Source organism: Ranitomeya imitator, chromosome 9 (assembly GCF_032444005.1).
Source record: "Ranitomeya imitator isolate aRanImi1 chromosome 9, aRanImi1.pri, whole genome shotgun sequence".
NCBI lineage: Eukaryota > Metazoa > Chordata > Amphibia > Anura > Dendrobatidae > Ranitomeya > Ranitomeya imitator.
The window spans coordinates 138,125,905-138,149,808 of record NC_091290.1 but is presented as its reverse complement, the minus strand read 5'-3'; the positions used below and the strand labels follow the sequence as shown (position 1 = coordinate 138,149,808).

Below are 23,904 nucleotides of genomic sequence, written 5' to 3'. Positions count from 1 at the left end.
CACCAAGCCACCACTGGACCCTAAACACATACCATGCTGCCACTGGATCCCAAACACACAAGACACAACCATGAGTCTCCCACTCACCAAGCACCAAGCAACCACTGGACCCTAAACACACACCGTGCTGCGACCATGCCCCCAAACACACACCGTTTCACCATCGAGCTCACACTCACCAAGCCACCACTGGACCCTAAACACACACCATGCCGCTACCATGCCACAAACAGTGTCACCATCGGGCTCCCACGCACTAAGCCACCACTGGACCCTAAACACACCCTACCACCACAGGACCCCCACGCACCGAGCTGCCACAGGCCCCCCAAAAACACTCACCACCAGATCCAAAGCACCAATACCACTATGTAGAGCAACCACAGTCTCCAATATCACTATCTAGTGATACACACACTCACCATCACTATCATCTAGAGTGCCAACACATCATTGCCACCATCTGGCACCCACACCAACACCACCATGCAGCACTATTGCGGTCATTTAGTGCCCACATGCACAATACTACCATTTGGCGCACTCACAGACACGCACCCACAACACCACCATCAGATGTCAACACCACAAACCCAGGCTTAGTGCCCACAATCGAGCCATCATCCAGGATTCACACCATATGGTCAGCTTCTAAATACCACCATACAATGCCTAAATAAAAAAGTGTTAATAGTAAGGACCCTTCCCTTTGGTCCAGTCTTTGGGAACTTCCTAGTGGGAAACCTGACCACAGATTGTAGTATAGGACTGTGCACGATTGGTATGGGGTCCGGTTACAGGATCGATACGGTAATCCACAATGACCATGTGGAAATGACATTTGCTTAGAAGGAATCCTTTACCTTTTTTTCCACTGGAACCTTGTTGTAATATCGGATGGAGTCTTTACCCAGGAAGTCGAACTCGACCACGTGTTTCTCTCCATCAAGTTCTGAGTACAGTTTAATGTGCTCGACCCTCAATGAGCAGCAACCCACCGTGTCGGCCGTCTCCCCTTCTTCCTTCTCATTACCCGCTCTCAGAGCTAGCTGAAATGGAAGGACATCAAGGGGAAATTAAAAGGGGACTCCAATTTAGTCTTCAGATATCTTTCATAGGATATTGAAGACCACATTTCGGTGTGCTCTGTAGCTTAGTGGTGAAGCCTTTGTGTCTCCTAATAAGATTGTGTCGGAAAGTGAGAAGCAAATCTGACTACAATCGAATCACCTTGTCAATGAAGTACAAAGCCACCGCCCTCTGTCGTATCCGCATCTCTTTGGACTTGAAGTCTTCCCGATACGTTCTCCTAATAGAGTCGACATGATTCTTCAGCTTCCTGGCCACTTCGTATTTCTCCCAGTCTTTCTCACCCTTGGGAATAAAAGAAATTTATAAGAAGTGTTGCAAAAAAAAACAAAAACACCAAACTCCGCTCCAAGGGGGAGAAAACTTCACTCACTAAAGGGGCTTTCATGCAGTTCCCACCTGTCAAGTGATGAGATCTTTCAGGCAGCAAATGAACAGTCAGTCCCTGAAATTGTGTTGGAAGCAGGAAAATGGGCAAATGTAATGATTTGAGTGGATGTGAATACCTCCAAATTGTGGGCCTGGTGGGGTATTCTCCCGGTACACGGCGGACCACCTGGTGGGGTATTGTCCCGGTAGACCGCGGACCTGGTGGGGTACTCTCCCGGTACAGAGTGGACCTGGTGGGGGGGTTCCCGGCAACAGCAGGTCAGGTGGGGGGGAGGGGTTCCCTGAACACAAAAGATCTTGAGATGGGTGGGGGTTCCCAGATCACAGGTGGTCTGGTGGGGGGTTCCCCGTACAGGGTGGGCCTTGTGACATTGTTCCAGATGAGGAATGATACGTACATCAAAACTGTGGTCCAATGTTGGACAAGTGGCAGCGGGTTCATAAGCTCCAAAGGTTCAATAATGCACCTGGGAAGATCTAGCTTATCTGGTCGATCCCAAAGAATAGAGAGCAGAAAAAAAAGATAAGAAAAAGTTCATGCTGGATATGAGAAGACTTAGAGCATCAGAGCTTATGTAGGGATGTGTTGCTGTTGACCAATCAGAACGCCCATGGCGGCCCCTTTCCATCACTGAAAGTGTCTTCAATGGCCAGATATCTATCATGAGAAGAAGTTGGCCAGATTATGCGGCCAGTCGGGTGGAATCACTTACTAGGGGAAGAGATGGATATGCAGCGCCCCAGAGTCCTGGTCGTTGCAGTAATGTTATTCTTCCACCAGGGGGAGTGATGTTACGTCTGAAGGCAATGAAGGAGATCTTCTGTCCAGGTATCACAACCACAAAACACACTTCACACTCCAGTCCGCCAGGGGGAGCCATGCTTCTATCTATTAGGGCACTCCTCACAATTAGGTAAAACTGGTAGTATGGGCAGAACGTTAGGAGGAGGAGAGAAGAGCAGACGGAACGTCTGTGGGAGAACGAGGGTTCACTGAGCTGCGTCTGCCCAACGTGCAGCAGCATCCAAAGAAAGACATTGAAAGGAATTGTGTTGCAGTGAGTGAGAAACCAAGTCATAGCAAAAGGAGAGGAACATCAGGGGGAGACCAGCTAGAAGCAGGCTGCCTCCTTCTGAAGCGCATTACCGGTAGCCAGAACACCGAGGGAGTAAGGATCTCTATGCTTTACTTCAGAAACTGGCAGGACAGTTGATTCCACGTTGGCTGCCCGACCATATACCCTGGAGGCACGGTGGCAACTTGTGGGGGCCGGGGCGTCTCTAGGGTCCCCATAAAAAGCCTCAGGCCACCAGTCATACGGGTTTGACCTATCTGTCAGGGGGACAGAGAGGAAGAGACTTAATACCTACGATAGTTGTGAGGACCTAACCGAGTTGCTCAGCAGGGGGGGGGGACTACAACACTCAGGCGCTAGAGGAAGGCTACTGATTTCCACCTGGATATGAGGACTCCGAATTTGCCTTCAGACCAGCCGGACTCTGCCTACCCTGTGGTCCCTACTCTGAACTGTGGATGGTGAAGCCTTCAGTAAAGGTAAAGAGACTGCAACCTTATGTCCTCGTTCTTCACTGCGCCTCACACCATCCACCATCTACACACCGGGAAGCCCTGGGGATATACTTCACTTGTGGGAAGGTATACCATCTAGCTGCCATAACATCACCCCAGCGGACCCCTAAGCAGCGTCGGTCACCCTGACCGAATACCACAGGGGGCGTCGCGAACATTATCCCTTTAAAGACCTTTCCCCCAATTTATCAACGGACATTTCCCTAGGGCCATGGACCGGGTCAGCTACCGTGACATCCCCATTGAGAACAGAAGGGCCCGGTACCGAGTACCCCACTGCGCTTGGGGGAGCTCCAGATGCACTATGGCAAGACGACAAGACAGAAGGGTCAGTGTGATGGGCAATGTTCTGCTGGAAACCTTGGTCTGCACAATGTTAGGTAGGTGGTCCGTGTGGTACCCACATGATGCCAGAACCCAGTACATCCCTCCGTGGCCATGATATGCCGATAGCAGTGCCTATTTCAGCAGGATAATGGCCCTCGCCACACAGAAAACGGTTGAGGAGTCATCTGAAGAACATAAGGCTGCTACCTAGATTCTGCAGATGAGATATCTACCGGCTGTGTGAGAAATGATCTAATGGCCCATCCTGGACGGCCGGAGCTACAATCCGCGCTCAATCTCATTTCATCTCCATTCTGGACGATCTTCACAAAATGAACAAAATTATAAAATGTTTTTCCATTTTTATTACCTGCGGCTAAGCAAAATGAAAGCTTCTCTGTGGCCGCCAGTGTCTGAAGCCAGATCTTCTCATTCCCAGACTTAATTCACTGTTCTTCCTTGTGCCGAGATTTCCTCTAATTATGAGCCATGGGCATTCATGAGTGGTGATAAAACGACAGCACATTGCCCCTCAGATGGGTACAATGTCCGTCAGCTGCAGCCGTGGCACGGTGGAGCGTCAAATGTATGGCACCAGCACCCGTGTACAGAGGGCGAAGCCATTCATCACATTCAGAGGAGACCGTGCCCAGGGCACCGGCGTGCCAACATACAACACCCTGGCATTCAGCTGTGCAGGCAAGTTCAGACAAGAACCTCTGCACTTACTAAGACTACAATAAAGCAGTGGTTCTGCTACCGTTTGCTTCTCCAGAGTGGCTGATAACAGGGAACAATAGACTGTTCTCTGATCCAGCTCTCCTTTTGGTGTCTCACTTTGGACCTGACCCCAGCAAGTGCAGATACCACCTAACACTAGACATACAAGGTATTAACTGACCTTCCCATTACCGTCCACCACCACTGCACCCGTGTCCTCCACCAAATGTGGTTTTCCGCCCAGGAATGACCGTGTATGACCGGCCTCCTGCAGCATGGCGGCCAGGACCGACAACCACAGCTACAGATACATAGGCCAACAATAAAGGAAGGGCTGGCACCATCTCGTACATCGGAGGGATAGCCACAGAATATGCCTTGAACAATAGGGTGGAGGGGGCCAGAGGCGATGGCACTGGGAACAAAATTCTTAGAGACGCAAGAGATCAAACAGGAAAAAAATAATTACAGTTGCATAAGTAGTACTGAACATCTGGGGGAAGAGCTCGTACCCCCAACTTCTGACCCGCTCTGTACAGGGAGAAAAGGACACGGTCGCTCGGATTAGTATGGGGTATTGTGGGGCATTATTACTTTTGGAGGGGGCAAGGAGTGTTTGAATTAAGGTACTATTTTGTCTTAACATTTTAAGGGGGGCATTATTTGGTTAAAAGTGGCACCCAGAGGGCATTATTTGGTTTGAGAGGGACATTATGGGTTAAGGAGCACCTCAGTGGAACATTATTGGTTAAGGGGGCACCTTAGAGGAACATTATGGGTTAAGGGGGCACCTCAGAAGAACATTATTGGTTAAGGGGGCACCTCAGAGGATTATTATTGGTTAAGGGGGCATCTCAGAGGAACATTATTGGTTAAGAGGGCTCCTCAGAGGAACAATATGGGTTAAGGGGGCACCTTAGAGGAACATTATAGATTAAAGGGGCACCTCAGAAAAAACATTATTGGTAAGGGAGGCACCTCAGAAGAACATTATTGGTTAAGAGGGCTCCTCAGAAGAACATTATGGGTTACGGAGGCACCTCAGTGGAACATTATAGATTAAGGGGACACCTCAAGGGAATATTATTGGTTAAGGGAGCACCTCAGGGGAATATTATTGGTTAAGGGGGCACCTCAGAAGGAATTATTTGGGCACTGTATTTGCTTTGAGGAGTGTCATACTTGCCTTGCCCCACGCCCCTAGCCATAAATGTATGATAGGTTTTATTGGTGGGACTGGCACACACTTTGAGAACATTGACCCATGGAGCGACAGTCAGTGGTCTGGACTCACAATTTAAGAGCAGTGCATGTCCGCACCCATCGGCAGTGAAGGTGGAGTGTTATGGCTGCCCTATTAAGAATGATGCGGGTTCCATCAATGGTGGCCTGTATGTACGGGGTAACGCCACCATTGTACGAGGTGAGACCAACCCTTTAATGATGGCATTCACAACCCAAATATCAATATTTCAAAATGGCCACTAAATCCTACACTTGGGGGCGCCCTGTAGAGATGCACCATCCAGGGCTTACAGTAGTTGCCCCATCACTCCCTCCTTGCTATACTCCTATGACAGAGGGGCCCCAATAGTAAGGGCCCAGATATAATGGCTGAAAGGATGCCGTACCATTAACCCAATTTCATATAATATCTCCACACCTTAAATACCCGCTGATTAGGTCCCCACATATGCGGGCGCCGCTCTCCTGGTAAAATCGGCGCTCGTTGCAGTTCTTTGCCTAGGGAATATGTGAACCCTTCTCTGCTAATGTTAGGGTTTGGCTGCAGATTGGAAATATGGCTTCATTATCAATCTATAGGTCCCAACGGGACCAGCATGTGCTCTGCGGAGCATGGGAAGCAGCGGTGTGTGCAGCGGGGGCACCGCGGGGTAGTAAAATCTCATCTCCGGGAGGATATAAAACGGAGATGGAAGTATTTCACCAGGGATGAGATTTATGGAGAACTGGACGAGTTAATGGACACGCTCCTAGCAAAATAACAGCCACACAGCCCCCCATTCACACCCACCCTCTCCAGGGTACGTACCACTCGTCTCTGCACCATTTAGGTAATGCAGTGCGGCTCATCAAAACCAAGAACCTTCAGAAGGGGGCCCCTGCAAACCAATAGTGACCCCTGGAAATGGCGCCCCCAGAGTGGCCCCTGCAAACATGGCACCCCCCCCCCCAAGAGTGGCCCCTGCAAACATAGTTGGGCATTGACGACCCAGTGCAGGGGCATGTTGGAATATGTTGGGCAGTAAACGTTATATTATTTTGTACCTTTAACTTGGAATTGGCATTCAGCATCACGTATTTCACGGATCCCTGCACGTTCTCAGTCCACGAAGCCAACCAGGTGACCGAATGGTCGTGCCGAACTTCTTTCCATCGATGGCCACTAGGGGGCACAGGTATTCTTGAGTCTCTGGATCAAAAAGGGGGGCGGATAAGAGAAAAATAAAAAATCATCAGAGACCACCCCAGTCCATTTAATATATAATGGGGTCCTTTTTGGTTATCTTGCAGTACAAGTTCACAAGTTGGGGGGATTCGCCTACGATGCAGAAATCAGAGGCGGACATGGATTTGTGCTGCGGATCCGCCGTGCCTAAGATCAGCCCCTATTGTGAGTGGGGTAATTGGCATCTGTGCAGATGGTAGAAAATACCTGATCGATACGGCAGCTGTGGACGTCAGTCATCCCTGACACGACCGCATTACATTTATATGGCGGAACACCTGTGTACTATGCAGCTATATGGCGGCACTATAGTGAGTGCTAATGTAAAGGCGTAAACGTCCCTGGAGCCGTGCATTCAACATCTGGTGCAGGCATTCCAAACATTAGCTGTAGTGGAACTACAAGTCCCAGCATGCTCCAATATCACCGGTTGGAGCCGAAAAGCAGCTATATGGCGGCACTATAGTGAGTGCTATTGTAAAGGCGTAAAAGTCCCTGGAGCCGTGCATTCAACATCTGGTGCAGGCATTCGAAACATTAGCTACAGTGGAACTACAAGTCCCAGCATGCTCCAATATCATCGATTGGAGTCGAAAGGTAGCTATATGGCGGCACTATAAGGTGCGCTAATGCAAAAGTGCGAATGTCCCTGCAGTCGTGCCTTCAACATTTAGTTTAGGCATTTGAGACGTGATCAGTTATGGCGGAACTACAAATCCCAGCATGCGCTACAATCACCAGTGGTTTGAGTTAATGAGCTAATATCACTGATTAAAGTCGAAAAACAACTATATGGCGGCACTATAGGGTTTGTTAAAGGGAAAGTGCGTATGTCAGTGGAGCCGTGCATGTAACATCCGGTGCAGGCATTTCAAACCTCAGCTGTAGTGGAACTAGAAGTCCCAGCATGCGCTACAATCACCAGTGGTTTGAGTTAAGAGGTGCTCAGCGCATGATCTACCGCTCTCCCCCCATAAAGTTCGCTTATTGAGCGCGCAGGGAATGTAATATACGCCGGGAGTCGGAAGAATTTGCCAAATGTTCACCTTAACCGTAAAGATAAACATTCCCTTTATCTAAATGAAACAGGAGCGGCGCTTCACAGTCCATAATGTAATCTCTCAGTCGTATCGCAGGTTATTAAATCTCCACAGAACACAAGAGCCGCAATTTCAAACAAATTCAACCTCGCGGCTCAGAGCAACGTGTCGGAAGTTCAGAGCGAGGAGCGAGTGAATTGCGAATTACCTGGCGGGTCACAAGTTCACGATCTGGATGAAGGAGTAAGAAATGAGTTCTAGAAAAGAGGAGAAAATAAATAAAAATGATTTGCTCTATTGTATTAGACTTTATGGGCATTATAAATGGTAAACGCCTTCCCCCTGCAGGTGGCGCTGTTGGATATAAAATGGCTCGATCGACCGATTTCTACGCTTTATTGCGATCGCCGCGGACTGCAGTTCTGATTATTTCAGGCAGAGGGAAATGAAAATGGAAAATGTAAAAGCACTGGGAAAGCGAGGGTTTAATAACGGAGTATACGCAAGATTCTGTAGGAAGAATGTGTGTTGGTAACTTAAAAGGGATATTCCCACAAAAATAATGAAATAAATAACTACGTATCTATAAGATAGATGATAATTTGCTAAATGCTGGGGGGTTTTAATGCTGGGAAACTTGAGGAAACCCCTTTAAAGGGGACCTATTGTAAGGTCAGAAGTGACCAGCTTTTACTTTTATTTTCTTTTTACCGCTTTCCCGATTATTACGCTTTTTGTTTTTTTTTAATCCGCCATACGGTTTCGGAGATATGGGCCTTTTATTTAGTGCCAATATTCATGTTCTTTAGAATGGGGTGTGGTCTAATGTGCAGTAGTCTTAGACACGCCCCCTGAGAATGCTAAGTGACACGCCCTCTTATTAAGGCCATATAAAGTTGCTCTAAATACAAAGGGCCATATCTCTGGAACCGTATGGCGGATTTTAAAAAAACAAACAACAGATTACTCAGGAGAACAGAGGGAATAACATAAGAGGAGAAATTGGTGACATTTGAACTGGTGATAGGTCCCCTTTAAATAAAGATTGCATATCACATCTGCACCAAACTGCATGGAGATTCGAAAAAAAGCACACAAAAAAAACACACTCTTTCCATAGAAGCAATATTGCAAAATCCACACCATGGATCCATTTTCTTCTCATCTAAACGTCTGCTACTGTAAACAGTTGCAGATTTTACTCGTACATTTCGGCACTGACATTTCCATAGAATGTGTCAATTACGACTTTCTCAGGCTAAAATGGGAAACCGTTTTAACAATTGGTACAATAAAACAACGTAGCATCCTTCAGTCCTTGATAGACGAGATTCTTGCACATTTCCTAGGATTATGGTGCAGGGAACGGCTCTCCTGATCCCCCTCCCCCCATATTCCCCAGACCCCCTGGTTAATATTACAGTTCACACATCCCGGCTGCACGGAGATTAAACCTGCATAGAAAGCTTTCAGATGTATCAGTCTGGTTAATCTCCACCATCAATACTTTCCTGCAGATTCTGCGCTCTCCTCCTCTCTGCATTTCTAGTAGCAAAGCTACAATGCAACGATGCTGCAATCTGCAGGACTGGGAGACAAACACTATGGCTGAATGGCTCCCGATACTATGTATCAAGTCTCTATTGTTTATGGATTATCATTGCAGCATCCGTCAGAACTCATTACTTCGCCCCAATAATTAGGTGGCACAGCTACCAAACGTAACCCCTCCAAAAATACGAGAAGTGACAAGTGCAAAATCCATAATATGTTGCATATGGTTACATTGTATACATGTGGGAGTCCTGCTCTCCCATCTGTATGTAACATCTTCAGAGGTAGGACATTATACAGCAGTACTGAGCAGTGTAGCTGTGAATGCAGCACTGGAGGTGTGAAACTTACTAGAAAGCAGCAGTATAATTTCACTTTATTTTATGGTCCGCAACTCTCCCATGTTTTGATTCAGATTGATTTTTGGCTGTTCCCCAAGTTCAGAAGAGAGAAGAAAGCTCATAAGTGGTGAAGGAAGTAGATTTCACTAATAAGATATATTACAAGATATCCCATGCCCACTATGCTTCCAGGGATGCTCGCGGCTCACCTGCAGAGATAGACATGCGGCATGTCGAGCATGTCAGACTGCAGCATGTCAATTTCTCTTGTGGAGACGCAATCTATTGGATGAGGTGAATCCACCTAAGTTCAATAGCCGCCATTGCTTTGGATGCAGTGGACATATGCTACTTCCGAAGAGCGGCCAATTCCTTCTTGTCTGCAAAAACCCTTACCCCTGCATGTCTATCAGTCTATGGAGAGGAGTGAAAAATACAGAGAACTTATTCTGCTTTCTAGTAAATGTTATCACCTCCAGTGCTGGATTCACAGTTACACTGCTTAGTACTACAATATAAAGCCCTCCATGCTGCTACTTCTGAGCATGTTCAACATAAGGGATTCCTGCTCTCCTATTTCTATGTCTGCAAGTCCCCTGGCTACACTACGACTACATTCCTGCGCGCCCTCCCCCGGCTACACTCCCATCAAATATGGGTCACTGAGACCAACATGGTGCATTTAATGTGAAAAATAAATCTCACCTGATAGATATGCTGCAACCGGTTGAGGCGCCATGGAGTCATTGCCACTTTGATGAGGCAGAACAGAACACCGCACAGGAGGAGAGCAGGGAAATGCCGGCTCCTGCCTGCCGGAGACTCTGCAGCTGGTAGCACAGTGGAGTCTCCTGCTGCAGTGTATGGTGCCGGCATTACTGACCTGAGGAGATTGTTCTTCCAGGTTGCAGCCTGGTGAATGCTCGGATTGGCTCAGGCACGCTGGGTCCCAATGTCCACCCTGCATTTCTCTCAGACACTTCCTGGTCCTGCCTCACTGACTGCAGACTTGGTAAGTGGCATGTCATGGTCACTGGGGGGTAAATGTCAAAGGATGGGGGTATTGTGAGGGCTGAGGTGGGTGAGGGGTGACAGGGCGCTGGGGGGTGAATGTGAGGATGGGGTATTGTGAGGGCTGAGGTGGGTGAGGGGTGACAGGGCGCTGGGGGGTGAATGTGAGGATGGGGGTATTGTAAGGGCTGAGGTGGGTGAGGGGCGACAGGGCACTGGGGGGTGAATGTGAGAGGATGGGGGTATTGTAAGGGCTGAGGTGGGTGAGGGACGACAGGGCGCTGGGGGGTGAATGTGAGAGGATGGGGCTATTGTAAGGGCTGAGGTGGGTGAGGGGCGACAGGGCGCTGGGGGGTGAATGTGAGGATGGGGTATTGTAAGGGCTGAGGTGGGTGAGGGAAGACAGGGCGCTGGGGGGTGAATGTGTGAGGATGGGGGTATTGTGAGGGCTGAGGTGGGTGAGGGAAGACAGGGCGCTGGGGGGTGAATGTGAGAGGATGGGGGTATTGTGAGGGCTGAGGTGGGTGAGGGAAGACAGGGCGCTGGGGGGTGAATGTGAGAGGATGGGGGTATTGTAAGGGCTGAGGTGGGTGAGGGACAACAGGGCGCTGGGGGGTGAATGTGAGAGGATGGGGCTATTGTAAGGGCTGAGGTGGGTGAGGGGCGCTGGGGGGTGAATGTGAGAGGATGGGGGTATTGTGAGGGCTGAGGTGGGTGAGGGGCGACAGGGCGCTGGGGGGTGAATGTGAGAGGATGGGGGTATTGTAAGGGCTGAGGTGGGTGAGGGGCGACAGGGCGCTGGGGGGTGAATGTGAGAGGATGGGGGTATTGTGAGGGCTGAGGTGGGTGAGGGGCGACAGGGCGCTGGGGGGTGAATGTGAGAGGATGGGGGTATTGTAAGGGCTGAGGTGGGTGAGGGAAGACAGGGCGCTGGGGGGTGAATGTGAGAGGATGGGGGTATTGTAAGGGCTGAGGTGGGTGAGGGACAACAGGGCGCTGGGGGGTGAATGTGAGAGGATGGGGCTATTGTAAGGGCTGAGGTGGGTGAGGGGCGACAGGGCGCTGGGGGGTGAATGTGAGGATGGGGGTATTGTAAGGGCTGAGGTGGGTGAGGGGCGACAGGGCGCTGGGGGTGAATGTGATATGATGGGGGTATTGTGAGGGCTGAGGTGGGTGAAGGGGATAGTGAGCTGGGGGATGAATGTGAAAGGATGGGGGTATTGTGAGGGCTGAGGTGGGTGAGGGATGACAGGGCGCTGGGGGATGAATGTGAAAGGATGGGGGTATTGTGAGGGCTGAGGTGGGTGAGGGACGACAGGGCGCTGGGGGATGAATGTGAGAGGATGGGGTATTGTGAGGGCTGAGGTGGGTGAAAGGCGACGGCGCTGGGGGGGGTGAATGTGAGAGGATGGGGTATTGTGAGGGCTGAGGTGGGTGAGGGGCGACAGGGCGCTGGGGGGTGAATGTGAGAGGATGGGGGTATTGTGAGGGCTGAGGTGGGTGAGGGGGATAGTGAGCTGGGGGATGAATGTGACAGGATGGGGGTATTGTGTTACAGGGCACTGGGGGCTGATTATTATACTGTTGTTAGGAGATTATATGCACTCCATCACATGTAATAGTTGCTGTCTGGGGAAGCTGGAGATGAGGAGATCGGGGTCTTTTTATACTTACCAGCTTGGTCTTTTACAAGTGTTAGTATAGAGCATTAGTATTAGAGCAAAGTACTGCAGTTCGCAGGCGCCAGGAAAGGTCAGAGGCCCGGCGCCTGCGCACTGCAGTACTTTACGCTGCCCTCAACATGACATAGGGTATACGTGAGTTCCGTGACCTGGAAAAAATTACCCCAACCCCCTTAAACAGATCTCTTAACAATCTAAATAATAAACTTCTAACGTACTCAAAACAGCAGACGGAGACATATGTTGGATTTAATTGGCCACAGCAGCCATTTTATTAAATAAAAGATAACAGAACTTTTATGACAACCCAGAATAGGAGGGGCGGTCCTCGAAGCCCCAAAGTTATAAAAAACTCAGTATCCCAAAAACTCCACAATGTTCAGCCCAGGATGAGTCTTACCCCCAGCCGTAAAGCACCAGCTCAGGGATAGATAACAACCAATCCTGGTCCACCGAACCCACCCCCATGCCAGGGGTCCATAAATCCACCTCACGCGGAATAACCGTACCGCGCCTTGTTAAATTCTCTCATGGGGTGTCCAGGACCTCTCAAGATCCCCACCCCATTGAACCACGATTTACCATTTCCACCGACTTCGAGGACCTCCACCCCCGCCAACTGCCGTGACAATACCCTGACAGCATTCACATAACAAAATAAATACATTTAGACGCCTCTTAAAACAATACTCCAAAAGCCCACATATGCCGACTTCACCCCCCCATTACCCTAACCAAAAAAGGGAGGGTGGGCGGGAGATTCCTCACTTGTCACGCAGGCACCTAAAATGGATGCCTGCGTGAGGAGCGTGCCCCTTTTTATGTGCCCCCTCCCCACAGTCCCCTAGTTCCACCCCTTATTTTCAAAAAATGCCCCTAAAGCCACCCCTCAAGTTCCCAGTTAACCCCTTACCACCGTATCCCTTCTAACTGCTCCAGCTCCCCAGGTCCCACGTAACCCCGTCATGGCGGCCTCCCTTTACGTGCCGTGGGCCCCCAGTACGGCCTTTCTTGACATAGGGTATACGTGAGTTCCGTGACCTGGAAAAAATTACCCCAACCCCCTTAAACAGATCTCTTAACAATCTAAAGAATAAACTTCTAACGTACTCAAAACAGCAGACGGAGACATATGTTGGATTTAATTGGCCACAGCAGCCATTTTATTAAATAAAAGATAACAGAACTTTTATGACAACCCAGAATAGGAGGGGCGGTCCTCGAAGCCCCAAAGTTATAAAAAACTCAGTATCCCAAAAACTCCACAATGTTCAGCCCAGGATGAGTCTTACCCCCAGCCGTAAAGCACCAGCTCAGGGATAGATAACAACCAATCCTGGTCCACCGAACCCACCCCCATGCCAGGGGTCCATAAATCCACCTCACGCGGAATAACCGTACCGCGCCTTGTTAAATTCTCTCATGGGGTGTCCAGGACCTCTCAAGATCCCCACCCCATTGAACCACGATTTACCATTTCCACCGACTTCGAGGACCTCCACCCCCGCCACGAACACGAATGGCCTGACACCTTAGCCATTCATGTCCCTCCACACCTTCAAGCTTAATTCAATGCCACTACGGATAGCCAAACACCACATATCATTACCCACCGCGTTCAGGTGCACGCCATCAGCTCTCCAGTAAGCTCCTTGACCCGATTCCAAGTCCACATGTCTCACGGCCAACGCGCCATTCCTCACCATAAACCGAGATATGGCCCTGTTTATTTTAATCCGGGCCCTGTTCACCCCCTCGTGTGATCTAGCACCTCTCCATCTTTTACGGGGAATGATGTCGGACCACACCAACAACACTTTTGGAAACATGACCCAGAACCTCAGGATATCGAATTTGATATCCTTAATCAGCTCCCTACAAGACCGTTTAGCCAAATCATTCCCCCCTAAATGTATCACCACGATCTCCGGCACTCTATCCAGTCTAACAAAACGATGAAATTCAGGTAACCATTCCTTCCACACCATCCCCCTTTTACCGATCCATCGTAAAGTCACTGTCTCTCGAGAAAGACCCAATTGACGACCGTCCGGACGAACCGCAGCACGCAACGCAGCCCATACAACATACGAATGCCCCATGATCCAGACGAGCATCGGATCAGGCCCTGCAACACAGAAAGAAAGGCAACAAACAATTAACTTAACACAGCTTCTAACTCACAATAGGTTTGGGCGAACATACGACTGGAATCTTGAAGATTCCCACCTCCCAATTCTCCGAACCACATCCTCACCAAGGCCCCACCTAGCGGCCTCAGTCGCTGCCCCGATCCTGAAGGATTGACCACTATATTGTGTTGCAGGTAAGCCCGCTGCCGCCAAACATTTCCTAAAAACAGAAATAAACTGAAAACGGGACAAGAAAGACCCATTTTCGTGCACCAAGAATGGCTCGTCTAACACCCCGCCCTTTGCCATGTACTTCTTCACGGATGCCACCGGGCACACCGGGGATCCTTCAACATTGAACAACACCACTTTGCACCCTTTCCCATACACGTCCGTTTTGGAAGCCTTAATAAACACTACCACCTTATTCCCTTCGACATCCACGTTTTCTCTTAACAAAATACCTTTTTTACTAACGGACGGGCTAACCAACTCACCTAACCGAAATGCCCCAAAGAAGGCCAAAGAAAAGGCTGCACGGAACAGAACCACTTCCCATTCGGAAAAACACACCTCTTGCAACTTCCGCTCAATGGCTGAGAGCACCTCATAAGATACGGGTCGGCGACCGTCCGAAGCCTTCCAGCCTTTCTTCCAACCCCGAACAACTTGCCGAACCAAGAAGGATTTCGTTATATCCTTACCCCCCCCTCCATTTAAGGTTGAAGGCTAGCCCCGCCAGAAACTTATTCAAACGTGTCACAGACCAACCTGCCTCCCAATGATGACCTAAGAACAACAACAAACGATACTCCTCCTCCATATCCTGGTCCATACTTGACATCCAGGATTCCCACAAGCTCCAAGCCTGATTATAATGAGACCAAGATGAATCCGCGAGCGATTTGGTAAATAACTCTGTTACGGCCCTCGCGGCAGGTTCCACAACTCCACTGGACAATCCCGGCCCGCGCTCTCCGCCTGTGGTGCCAAATCCCGGAAAAGCTGCCACTGAAATTGAGAAAGAGCAACAACTATTGGATCAGGCGCTGACAAGCTAACTTCAGATACAATCCATAAGTTAAACTTAAGACCCAGGAAAACCAAGTGCTGCAAGACCTTCACTACTGCAGGCGTAGCCGCTGACAACGAGTTTACCGCCGTCACCGTTCCAACATGCTCACAATGAAAAGAAATCTTCAAATTCCTCAATTTGTCACCCCACAGGGCCAACGCAACTACCCTGGGGAACAAATGCAACAGTAGCCGGTTGTTTGTTAACCCCTCCTCCTTCCATTCTTCCGGCCAAGCCGCTGCTGACCAGCTACCATGAAAGAAAAGACCAAAGCCACTCATTTCAACGACATGCACCAAAATGCCCAAGGATGTAGCATCTGCCACCGGCTGAATCCACAGAGATCTGCCATTGTACTCGTCCAGAAAATCCGCCCACATCTTCAAATCGTCCCGAAACTCTTTCTTTATCCTGATGAAATGCAAAGGGGACTTTACCCCTACTGTTGCCAAGGATAGGCGGCGGCAGAACGCTCGACCCATCGGCATGATCCTACATGCAAAGTTCAGTTTCCCTAACAACGATTGCAAACTGCGCAAATTTATCTTCTTCAAACCAATCGTATTAACTACATCTTGGCGCAACGCGGTAACCTTGTCTGCAGGTAGCCTACATTCCATTGCTACCGTGTCGATTTCAATGCCTAGGAAGCTCAACACTGTCACCGGACCAACTGTTTTATCCTCCGCCAAAGGCACCCCGAAGTTTTTTGTCACACTCTCCATTGTATGCAACAAAATCGAACAATCTGCTGATTCCGCTGGCCCTATAAACAGAAAGTCATCCAGATAGTGCGAACATGAGCGTATCCCAGACACATCTTTCACCACCCATTCTAGGAACGTGCTGAAGGCCTCAAAGTAAGCACATGAAATCGAGCAACCCATGGGAAGACAACGATCAACAAAGAAGCCGCCATCCCAAAAACAACCCAATAAATGCAAACTGTCAGGATGAACTGGCAACAAACGAAAGGCCGCTTCGATGTCGGTCTTAGCCAGCTTAGCCCCCTTTCCACGTGCTCTAACCCACTCCATCGCTGAATCGAATGATAAGTACGACACCGAACTCAACTCGGGATCAATACCATCATTAACCGAAGATCCCTTCGGAAATGACAGGTGATGGATTAACCTAAATTTATTAGGTTCTTTCTTAGGGACCACGCCAAGAGGTGACACCCTCAGATTTGCAATCGGAGGGTCGACAAACGGGCCTGCCATTCTTCCCAGAGCAACTTCCTTATTCAACTTCTCCGACACGACCTCCAGGAATTGTAACGCCGATTTCAAATTTTTTCTTTTTAAACTAACATCCTGCTCAACATAAGGGATTTTGAAACCCTCCTTAAAACCGTCGCGCAATAAAACTGCAGCTGACCTATCAGGGTATCTACTTAGAAAGGCCTCCATCACGACCCACTGCACCGGAGTCACCCCTTTTGTCAGCTGAATCTCCAACTTTTTGCCTGTTACCCCTGAAACATTTTGAAGCGCTATGCACCCCCCCGCAGGTTGAACACTCGTGCCTATATTTACACTTGCTCCCGAATCTGCATATGCCATCATTGAAGGCGAAACAGTCCCTTCTGCAAAGCCGCCGAGTGTCCTGACTGCCCTGAACTCCCGGCGCCCCCGTGAAAAGGCTGGCTAGTCTGACCTAAACGGGACGGGACCATAACTCTCATCCACAACGCTATGTCCTTGTGATCCCACCTGATACTTGGCCTAAAAGCCTTACGCTGACGAAACTGTTCGTCATAGCGTAACCAACCCTGTCCCCCATAGGTCCTGTAAGCCTCCCCTATGGCATCTAAGTAACAAAATAATGCCGAGCAATTTTCCGGGGCCTTCTCCCCGATTACGCTAGCCATAATAGCGAAAGCTTGCAGCCAATTTGAAAATGATCTGGGAATCAGCCTATATCTCCGTTTCTCCTCATCTTCTTTTTTAGAGTCCTCCCTTCTAGGTCTATCCAAATTAAATCTCTCTAGGGGTAAAAGAGAAAATATTTCTATGTACTCCCCTTTCCAGATTTTTTCCCTAACCTCTTGTTTTAAATGTGCCCCTAACGGGCCCTCGAAGCAGACATAGACCTCCCCCCTAGCCGCATCGTCTAGTTGCGGTACATCCTCCTTTTCCTTATCCTGCAAAGCTCCCTCACCTGGTGCATCAATTCCTGACCCAGGCCCTGGTGCTGTTCCGTCCTTCTGCCTTGATGAGCTCCCCGTGTCTGCCGCAGGACCCGCACTGCTGGATGTACCCGTAACTTCAGACAACTGTCTAGACCCCTCAAACGACCCCGTATTTCCCAACCAAGCAGCTGACGGCAAAGACCCCCTGCTAAGACCGGACCCCCACAAGCCCGCTAGCTCCCCTAAACCTCTAAGGATTAAACCCATACCCCCGCTAGCAACTCCCGAAGTAATGTCACTATTCCTAGCTTCAGGGGAAACTATGCCTGGCAAATTAAAGATAGGGAAAATGTTCTCACCTAGCTGCCTGGGTGCTGTGAGCCCAGCAGCCGAAGATCCAGCTCCCAGCCGAAGGTGTCCTGCATCCCGACCGGCTTGATCCGCGATGTTGCCCGCCGAACTCCTGGCGGCCGTATCAGTGTCCTGGCGACTCGGTGATGCCGTCGACTGCCCTGGTGCTGCGGAAAGGGAAAAGGCCGAGCCAGCATCCTGCCGCCCGATGGAAGATGTGCGGCTCCTTGCCACGGATACGTCCCCGGCACTGCGTACCGAAGCGACGGAATGTCGCCTGCCGGAATCCGGAAAATTTCCGCCACCACCAGCAGAGGACGCAGATCCAGGAAAGTTCCGGCCATCACCAGCAGAGGGCGCAGCTGCAGGAAAATCCCGGCCAACACCAGCAGAGGGCGCAGAACTTGCAATATCCAGGCCACCACCAGCAGAGGGCGCTGCTGCGTTGAAGACTCCAGAGCTGTGCACTGCAGAAGGCCGCACGCTGATGCCAGGGCCAGCCGACTGCCGCCCGCATAATCCTCGGCGCTGAGGAGCCACCGCACCTGACCCCCGTCTCCTCGGCTGTCGCTGCCTCCCACGCTGAGCGGCGCCAGCGGGCATGCTGGCGGCCGCCGTACCGGCTCCTGCTCCTGCCGCCCCACGTCGCCCGGACACTGAAGGAGGGGAGGAAGGATCCACCCCCCGTTGTAGGCCCCGCCGCACTGGAGGATTCCTCCCGGCGCCGCGCTGTGAGGTGGAGGGAACAGCGCTGCTTACCGGAGGGTCCGCAGAGGGGCTCCTATTTCGGCGCCGGGCCCTGGGGATGATGTCCGGGCTTAGGCGCGCCGGAGGCCTAGTCCTCCGCGGCCGGCGCCCGTCCTGCGGTGCCTGCGATGGTGCTCCCGATGTCCCCTGGAGAAGGCTGTTAACGGATGCATTCAGCCAATCTGTCCCCTGGGAGCTGGCTGCCGTCCGGAGACGCTGGAGGATCGCTTCAACGTCCATTCTGGTAAGTGTGACAGAGATTCCTCACTTGTCACGCAGGCACCTAAAATGGATGCCTGCGTGAGGAGCGTGCCCCTTTTTATGTGCCCCCTCCCCACAGTCCCCTAGTTCCACCCCTTATTTTCAAAAAATGCCCCTAAAGCCACCCCTCAAGTTCCCAGTTAACCCCTTACCACCGTATCCCTTCTAACTGCTCCAGCTCCCCAGGTCCCACGTAACCCCGTCATGGCGGCCTCCCTTTACGTGCCGTGGGCCCCCAGTACGGCCTTTCTGGGCAGACAAAGTATACCGGAGCTGAAGCAGCGACAGGAAGCAAGGAAGAGCACGTCATCGTATGAAGATGGGAGGCGCTGGACCCGGACCGCAACGCCCACCGGACCGGACTGCACCAGGACCGCCTCTGGGTGAGTATAATATGACCTCTTTTGCTCATCTTTCAGGATACATCGGGGGCTTATCTGCAGCATTACAGAATGCTATAGTTAAGCCCCTGATGCCCGTGGCCGCAGTTTATAGGGCCAAAATAAGGTGACATTCTCTTTAAAATCCAACTCCCCTGTCTGATACTCGCCTTTCAGCGTTTTCGCCTCCGCTCGGCTCAGTCTCCTGCAGTTTGTGACCTGTCCGCTGCTCCAGTGTTTCATGGAGCGGCGCGGAGGTCGCTAATAATGTAAGTCTATGAGAGCCTCTTTCTGGCCTCCTCCTCGCCTTGTTCTGTCTTTCATAGACTTACATTGAGCGCTTGTGACGTAGCTTCCAACTTCTGGCCCGTTAGAATCTGCGCTCACAAGTTTAAGCTGTGGGACTGGAGCGATGCAAAAAAAATGGTGAATACGCCGGAGGATGAGTATATGACTGGGGCTGGAGACTTGCGCTTAAAGCACCACTCCAGCTGTGAGAAAAAAAACCCGCTGGAGTGGTGCTTTAATAAGCAATTATAATAAAGTTAATTACGGCTTGGAATAAATGACTTCAGTCACTTTATGTGTCATATCATAGCAAGGAGCGTCTGCTGCATGAGCCCCCAATATCACTGGCGTTAGCAGGCGGTCATGGACCCCATGTTTGCTACGTGCGTGTGTCCACTAGAAAGGTTTGGCTTCTCTCAATTCTCTTCTATTGAGAGAATAAGAAAGTCATCACATGACCGCCTGCTGACATCAGCGATGTTGGGGCCATTGTTACTGTACATGGGGGGACTCAAGGGACATGCTAAGTGGGCACTTAAGCATTATTGTTATAGGGGCATTCAGTATGTTCACTATCAAAGTTGCATATGGGGTATTATTACTTTTTAGGGACAAAATGTGGAGGGCACTAGCACAGGCGGCATTACTACTATGTAAGGGGCACAGTGGTGGCAGTAACATGTGGGGCGGTAAGAGGAGACGTTATTGTACCACAGAGCAGCGGCTCAGTATTGGGGTATCAGGTGCAGTAATAGGGACACATACGGCAGCAGCGGCTCAGTATTGGGGTATCAGGGGCAGTAATAGGGACACATACGGCAGCAGCGGCTCAGTATTGGAGTATCAGGTGCAGTAATAGGGACACATACGGCAGTAGCGGCTCAGTATTGGGTTATCAGGGGCAGTAATAGGGACACATACGGCAGCAGCGGCTCAGTATTGGGGTATCGGGTGTAGGACACATACGGCAGCAGCGGCTCAGTATTGGAGTATCAGGTGCAGTAATAGGGACACATACGGCAGCAGCGGCTCAGTATTGGGGTATCAGGTGCAGTAATAGGGACACATACGGCAGCAGCGGCTCAGTATTGGGGTATCAGGTGCAGTAATAGGGACACATACGGCAGCAGCGGCTCAGTATTGGGGTATCAGGGGCAGTAATAGGGACACATACGGCAGCAGCGGCTCAGTATTGGGGTATCGGGTGTAGGACACATACGGCAGCAGCGGCTCAGTATTGGAGTATCAGGTGCAGTAATAGGGACACATACGGCAGCAGCGGCTCAGTATTGGGGTATCAGGGGCAGTAATAGGGACACATACGGCAGCAGCGGCTCAGTATTGGGGTATCGGGTGTAGGACACATACGGCAGCAGCGGCTCAGTATTGGAGTATCAGGTGCAGTAATAGGGACACATACGGCAGCAGCGGCTCAGTATTGGGTTATCAGGGGCAGTAATAGGGACACATACAGCAGCAGCGGCTCAGTATTGGGGTATCGGGTGTAGGACATACGGCAGCAGCGGCTCAGTATTGGGGTATCAGGTTCAGTAATAGGGACACATACGGCAGCAGAGGCTCAGTATTGGGGTATCAGGTGCAGTAATAGGGACACATACGGCAGCAGCGGCTCAGTATTGGGGTATCAGGTGCAGTAATAGGGACACATACGGCAGCAGCGGCTCAGTATTGGGGTATCAGGTTCAGTAATAGGGACACATACGGCAGCAGAGGCTCAGTATTGGGGTATCAGGTGCAGTAATAGGGACACATACGGCAGCAGCGGCTCAGTATTGGGGTATCAGGTGCAGTAATAGGGACACATACGGCAGCAGAGGCTCAGTATTGGGGTATCAGGTGCAGTAATAGGGACACATACGGCAGCAGCGGCTCAGTATTGGGGTATCAGGTGCAGTAATAGGGACACATGGCAGCAGAAGCTCAGTATTGGGGTATCGGGTGCTGTAGGAGACATGGCAGCAGAAGCTCAGTATTGGGGTATCAGGTGCTGTAGGACACATACGGCAGCAGAGGCTCAATATTGGGGTATCAGGTGCTGTAGGACACATACGGCAGCAGAGGCTCAATATTGGGGTATCGGGTGCTTTAGGTCACATACGGCAGTAGTGGGTCAGTATTGGGGTGTCAGGTGCAGTAATAGGGACACATACGGCAGCAGCGGCTCAGTATTGGGGTATCAGGTGCAGTAATAGGGACACATACGGCAGCAGCGGCTCAGTATTGGGGTATCAGCAGAATGCTGAATGTTAACATTTTCTGCTACTAATCTCACCAGCACTGCAGAGATTTACTTTGATAGTGACTTAATCACCCAGACACCTTATTGGGATGCGCCAAGACTACCACTATTGCATAAATTTAGGTAAAAAAAAAAAAAACATCTGTAATCTATATAACAGCACCAGTCTCGCCGATAGGCTTTGTCTGGTATTGCAGTTCAAATTTTATAATCTTTCACCCAAACCACACACACACACACCTTACGTGTTACTGGAGGCCACAAAATCAGACGTGCGGTTTAGTCCTAGATGTCATTTCAGTTAGATTTAGTTAAGTATTAAGGGGGTACTCCGATCTCATATTGATAGGATGTACCATCCCTTTATGATCAGGAGACATCCAACTTTTAGACACGAAATTTGAACTGCATTACTGCACTAGAAATATGAAAAATGAGAGCTTTTAGCGCATAGTGCAGTAATGCAGTTCAAATTTCGTGTTTTCAAGTTTGCATGTTTTTGGCGCTGCAGTGTGCTGCCCTTTTTACTGAACTATATACGAGTTGGCGACTCTGGGTTCAGCACCTGTTCACACTCAGTCTATGTTTGGATGTGCAGGTCAGGTTTTTGAAATGTATTCTTTAGCCTTCTGATCGTGCACTCCCCGCCTCCTAGCCACAGGTGTTTTAACTATAGTAGGTCCAATACCCCTCCACAGAGAGAGAGAATTTGAGTCCAAGAAGAGGTTTCACATGTACCCATTCAGATGGAGACGTTTATTCTCAGCGAGGTAGGTCAAGCGTAGGACCTCGTATAAGAGAGATGCCGTAAAGTGGCTACGAGGTACACATAAATATGGCCATTTTTATGCGCTAAAAGCTCTCATTTTTCATATTTCTAGTGCAGTAATGCAGTTCAAATTTCGTGTTTTCAAGTTTGCATGTTTTGGCGCTGCAGTGTGCTGCCCTTTTTACTTAATTATCCAACTTTTAGGACCTCATTCAATCTGAAAATGAAGGGTGCCCAACTCTAGCACAAGCGCTGCACCCCCTGCCCTGAAGGGCAGCATTCCCGGCCACTTAACTGTGTCGGGGATTGGAGTTGCACAGCAAAGAGCAGCAAAATGGGGACAGCGTGCTACCCCAGCGCTACTTCCCAAGTTTCTCCTTTCGGAACAGTTGGGGACCCAAAAGTCTGTCCCCCCCATTGTACATCATAGGGTATCTACTTGAAAAGCTTGACTGGCACAAACGATGCTTGGTCTGTCTGCAAAGACCAAAGCTGAAATGGTACTGTTCACATAGAAGAGAAGGAGTAACAGCCATACCATGATTTTTCTGATGCGGTCCTAAAGGGTTATTTCCCATCTTCATAAATAGGGTATTGTTGGATAGAGCTTGTAAATGCAAGCAATTAACCAATTTACAGCTTATTAAAATTCCCAGCCGTTCTTGAGATAAACATTTGTCTTTTGTTTCCTCGTCGTCTTGGAGACCGACCACTCCTGCTGGACAGCAGAACATGTGCCGCAGTGCCGAGGAGCCCATTATTAGGTTCTGTAGAAGGACGTAGATCTGGGTATTTATTATGATGGAATATAGGCTGAACTGGATGGACAAATGTCTTTTTTCGGCCTTACTAACTATGTTACTATATGTTACTATGTGCAGCGCTTACAGGCTCTTTTCTATCCAGCTCGTAAGCGCTGTTTTGAAGCTGGCCAGGATCTCTAGAGAACGCCCTTACTTTCTAATCATGCCCAGCATGAGAGCCATGCTTAGAATTTAGACAGCAGCGGTGGTCTGTCTCCTAGGCGACGCTCTGTTAACAAAAATTCAAGTGTTAATATCTCAAGAACCGATGCAAATTTTAACAAACAGTAAATTGCAAAAGTGCTTGTTTTCATCAGCACAATCTGGCAATGCACCATTTATAAAGATGGGAATTAACTTGTAATAATCAGGTGCCATCTTTAGAAACTATAAAAAAAAAGTTTTAAAAAAATCGTAAAAAAAAAAATTAAAACAAATATATGTACCAAGTTATCAGAAGTTAAAGTTGATGTAGGAGCCCCCGAAACT

At 49.8% G+C, this 23,904-nt stretch overlaps 1 protein-coding gene across 2 annotated transcripts in view; it reads right to left on the bottom strand.

Moving 5' to 3' along the window:
• The window catches only part of LOC138649722 (DNA topoisomerase 1-like), a 62,817-nt gene that overhangs the window by 4,189 nt on the left and 34,724 nt on the right, over positions 1-23,904 (bottom strand). For both annotated transcript variants that reach the window (XM_069740363.1, XM_069740364.1), the window contains 3 exons: positions 6,407-6,551; positions 1,231-1,374; positions 864-1,049 (listed from right to left, as the gene is read on the bottom strand). In XM_069740363.1, coding sequence (XP_069596464.1) covers positions 864-1,049; positions 1,231-1,374; positions 6,407-6,551 — 475 coding nt within the window. The remainder of the gene's footprint in view (positions 1-863; positions 1,050-1,230; positions 1,375-6,406; positions 6,552-23,904) is intronic.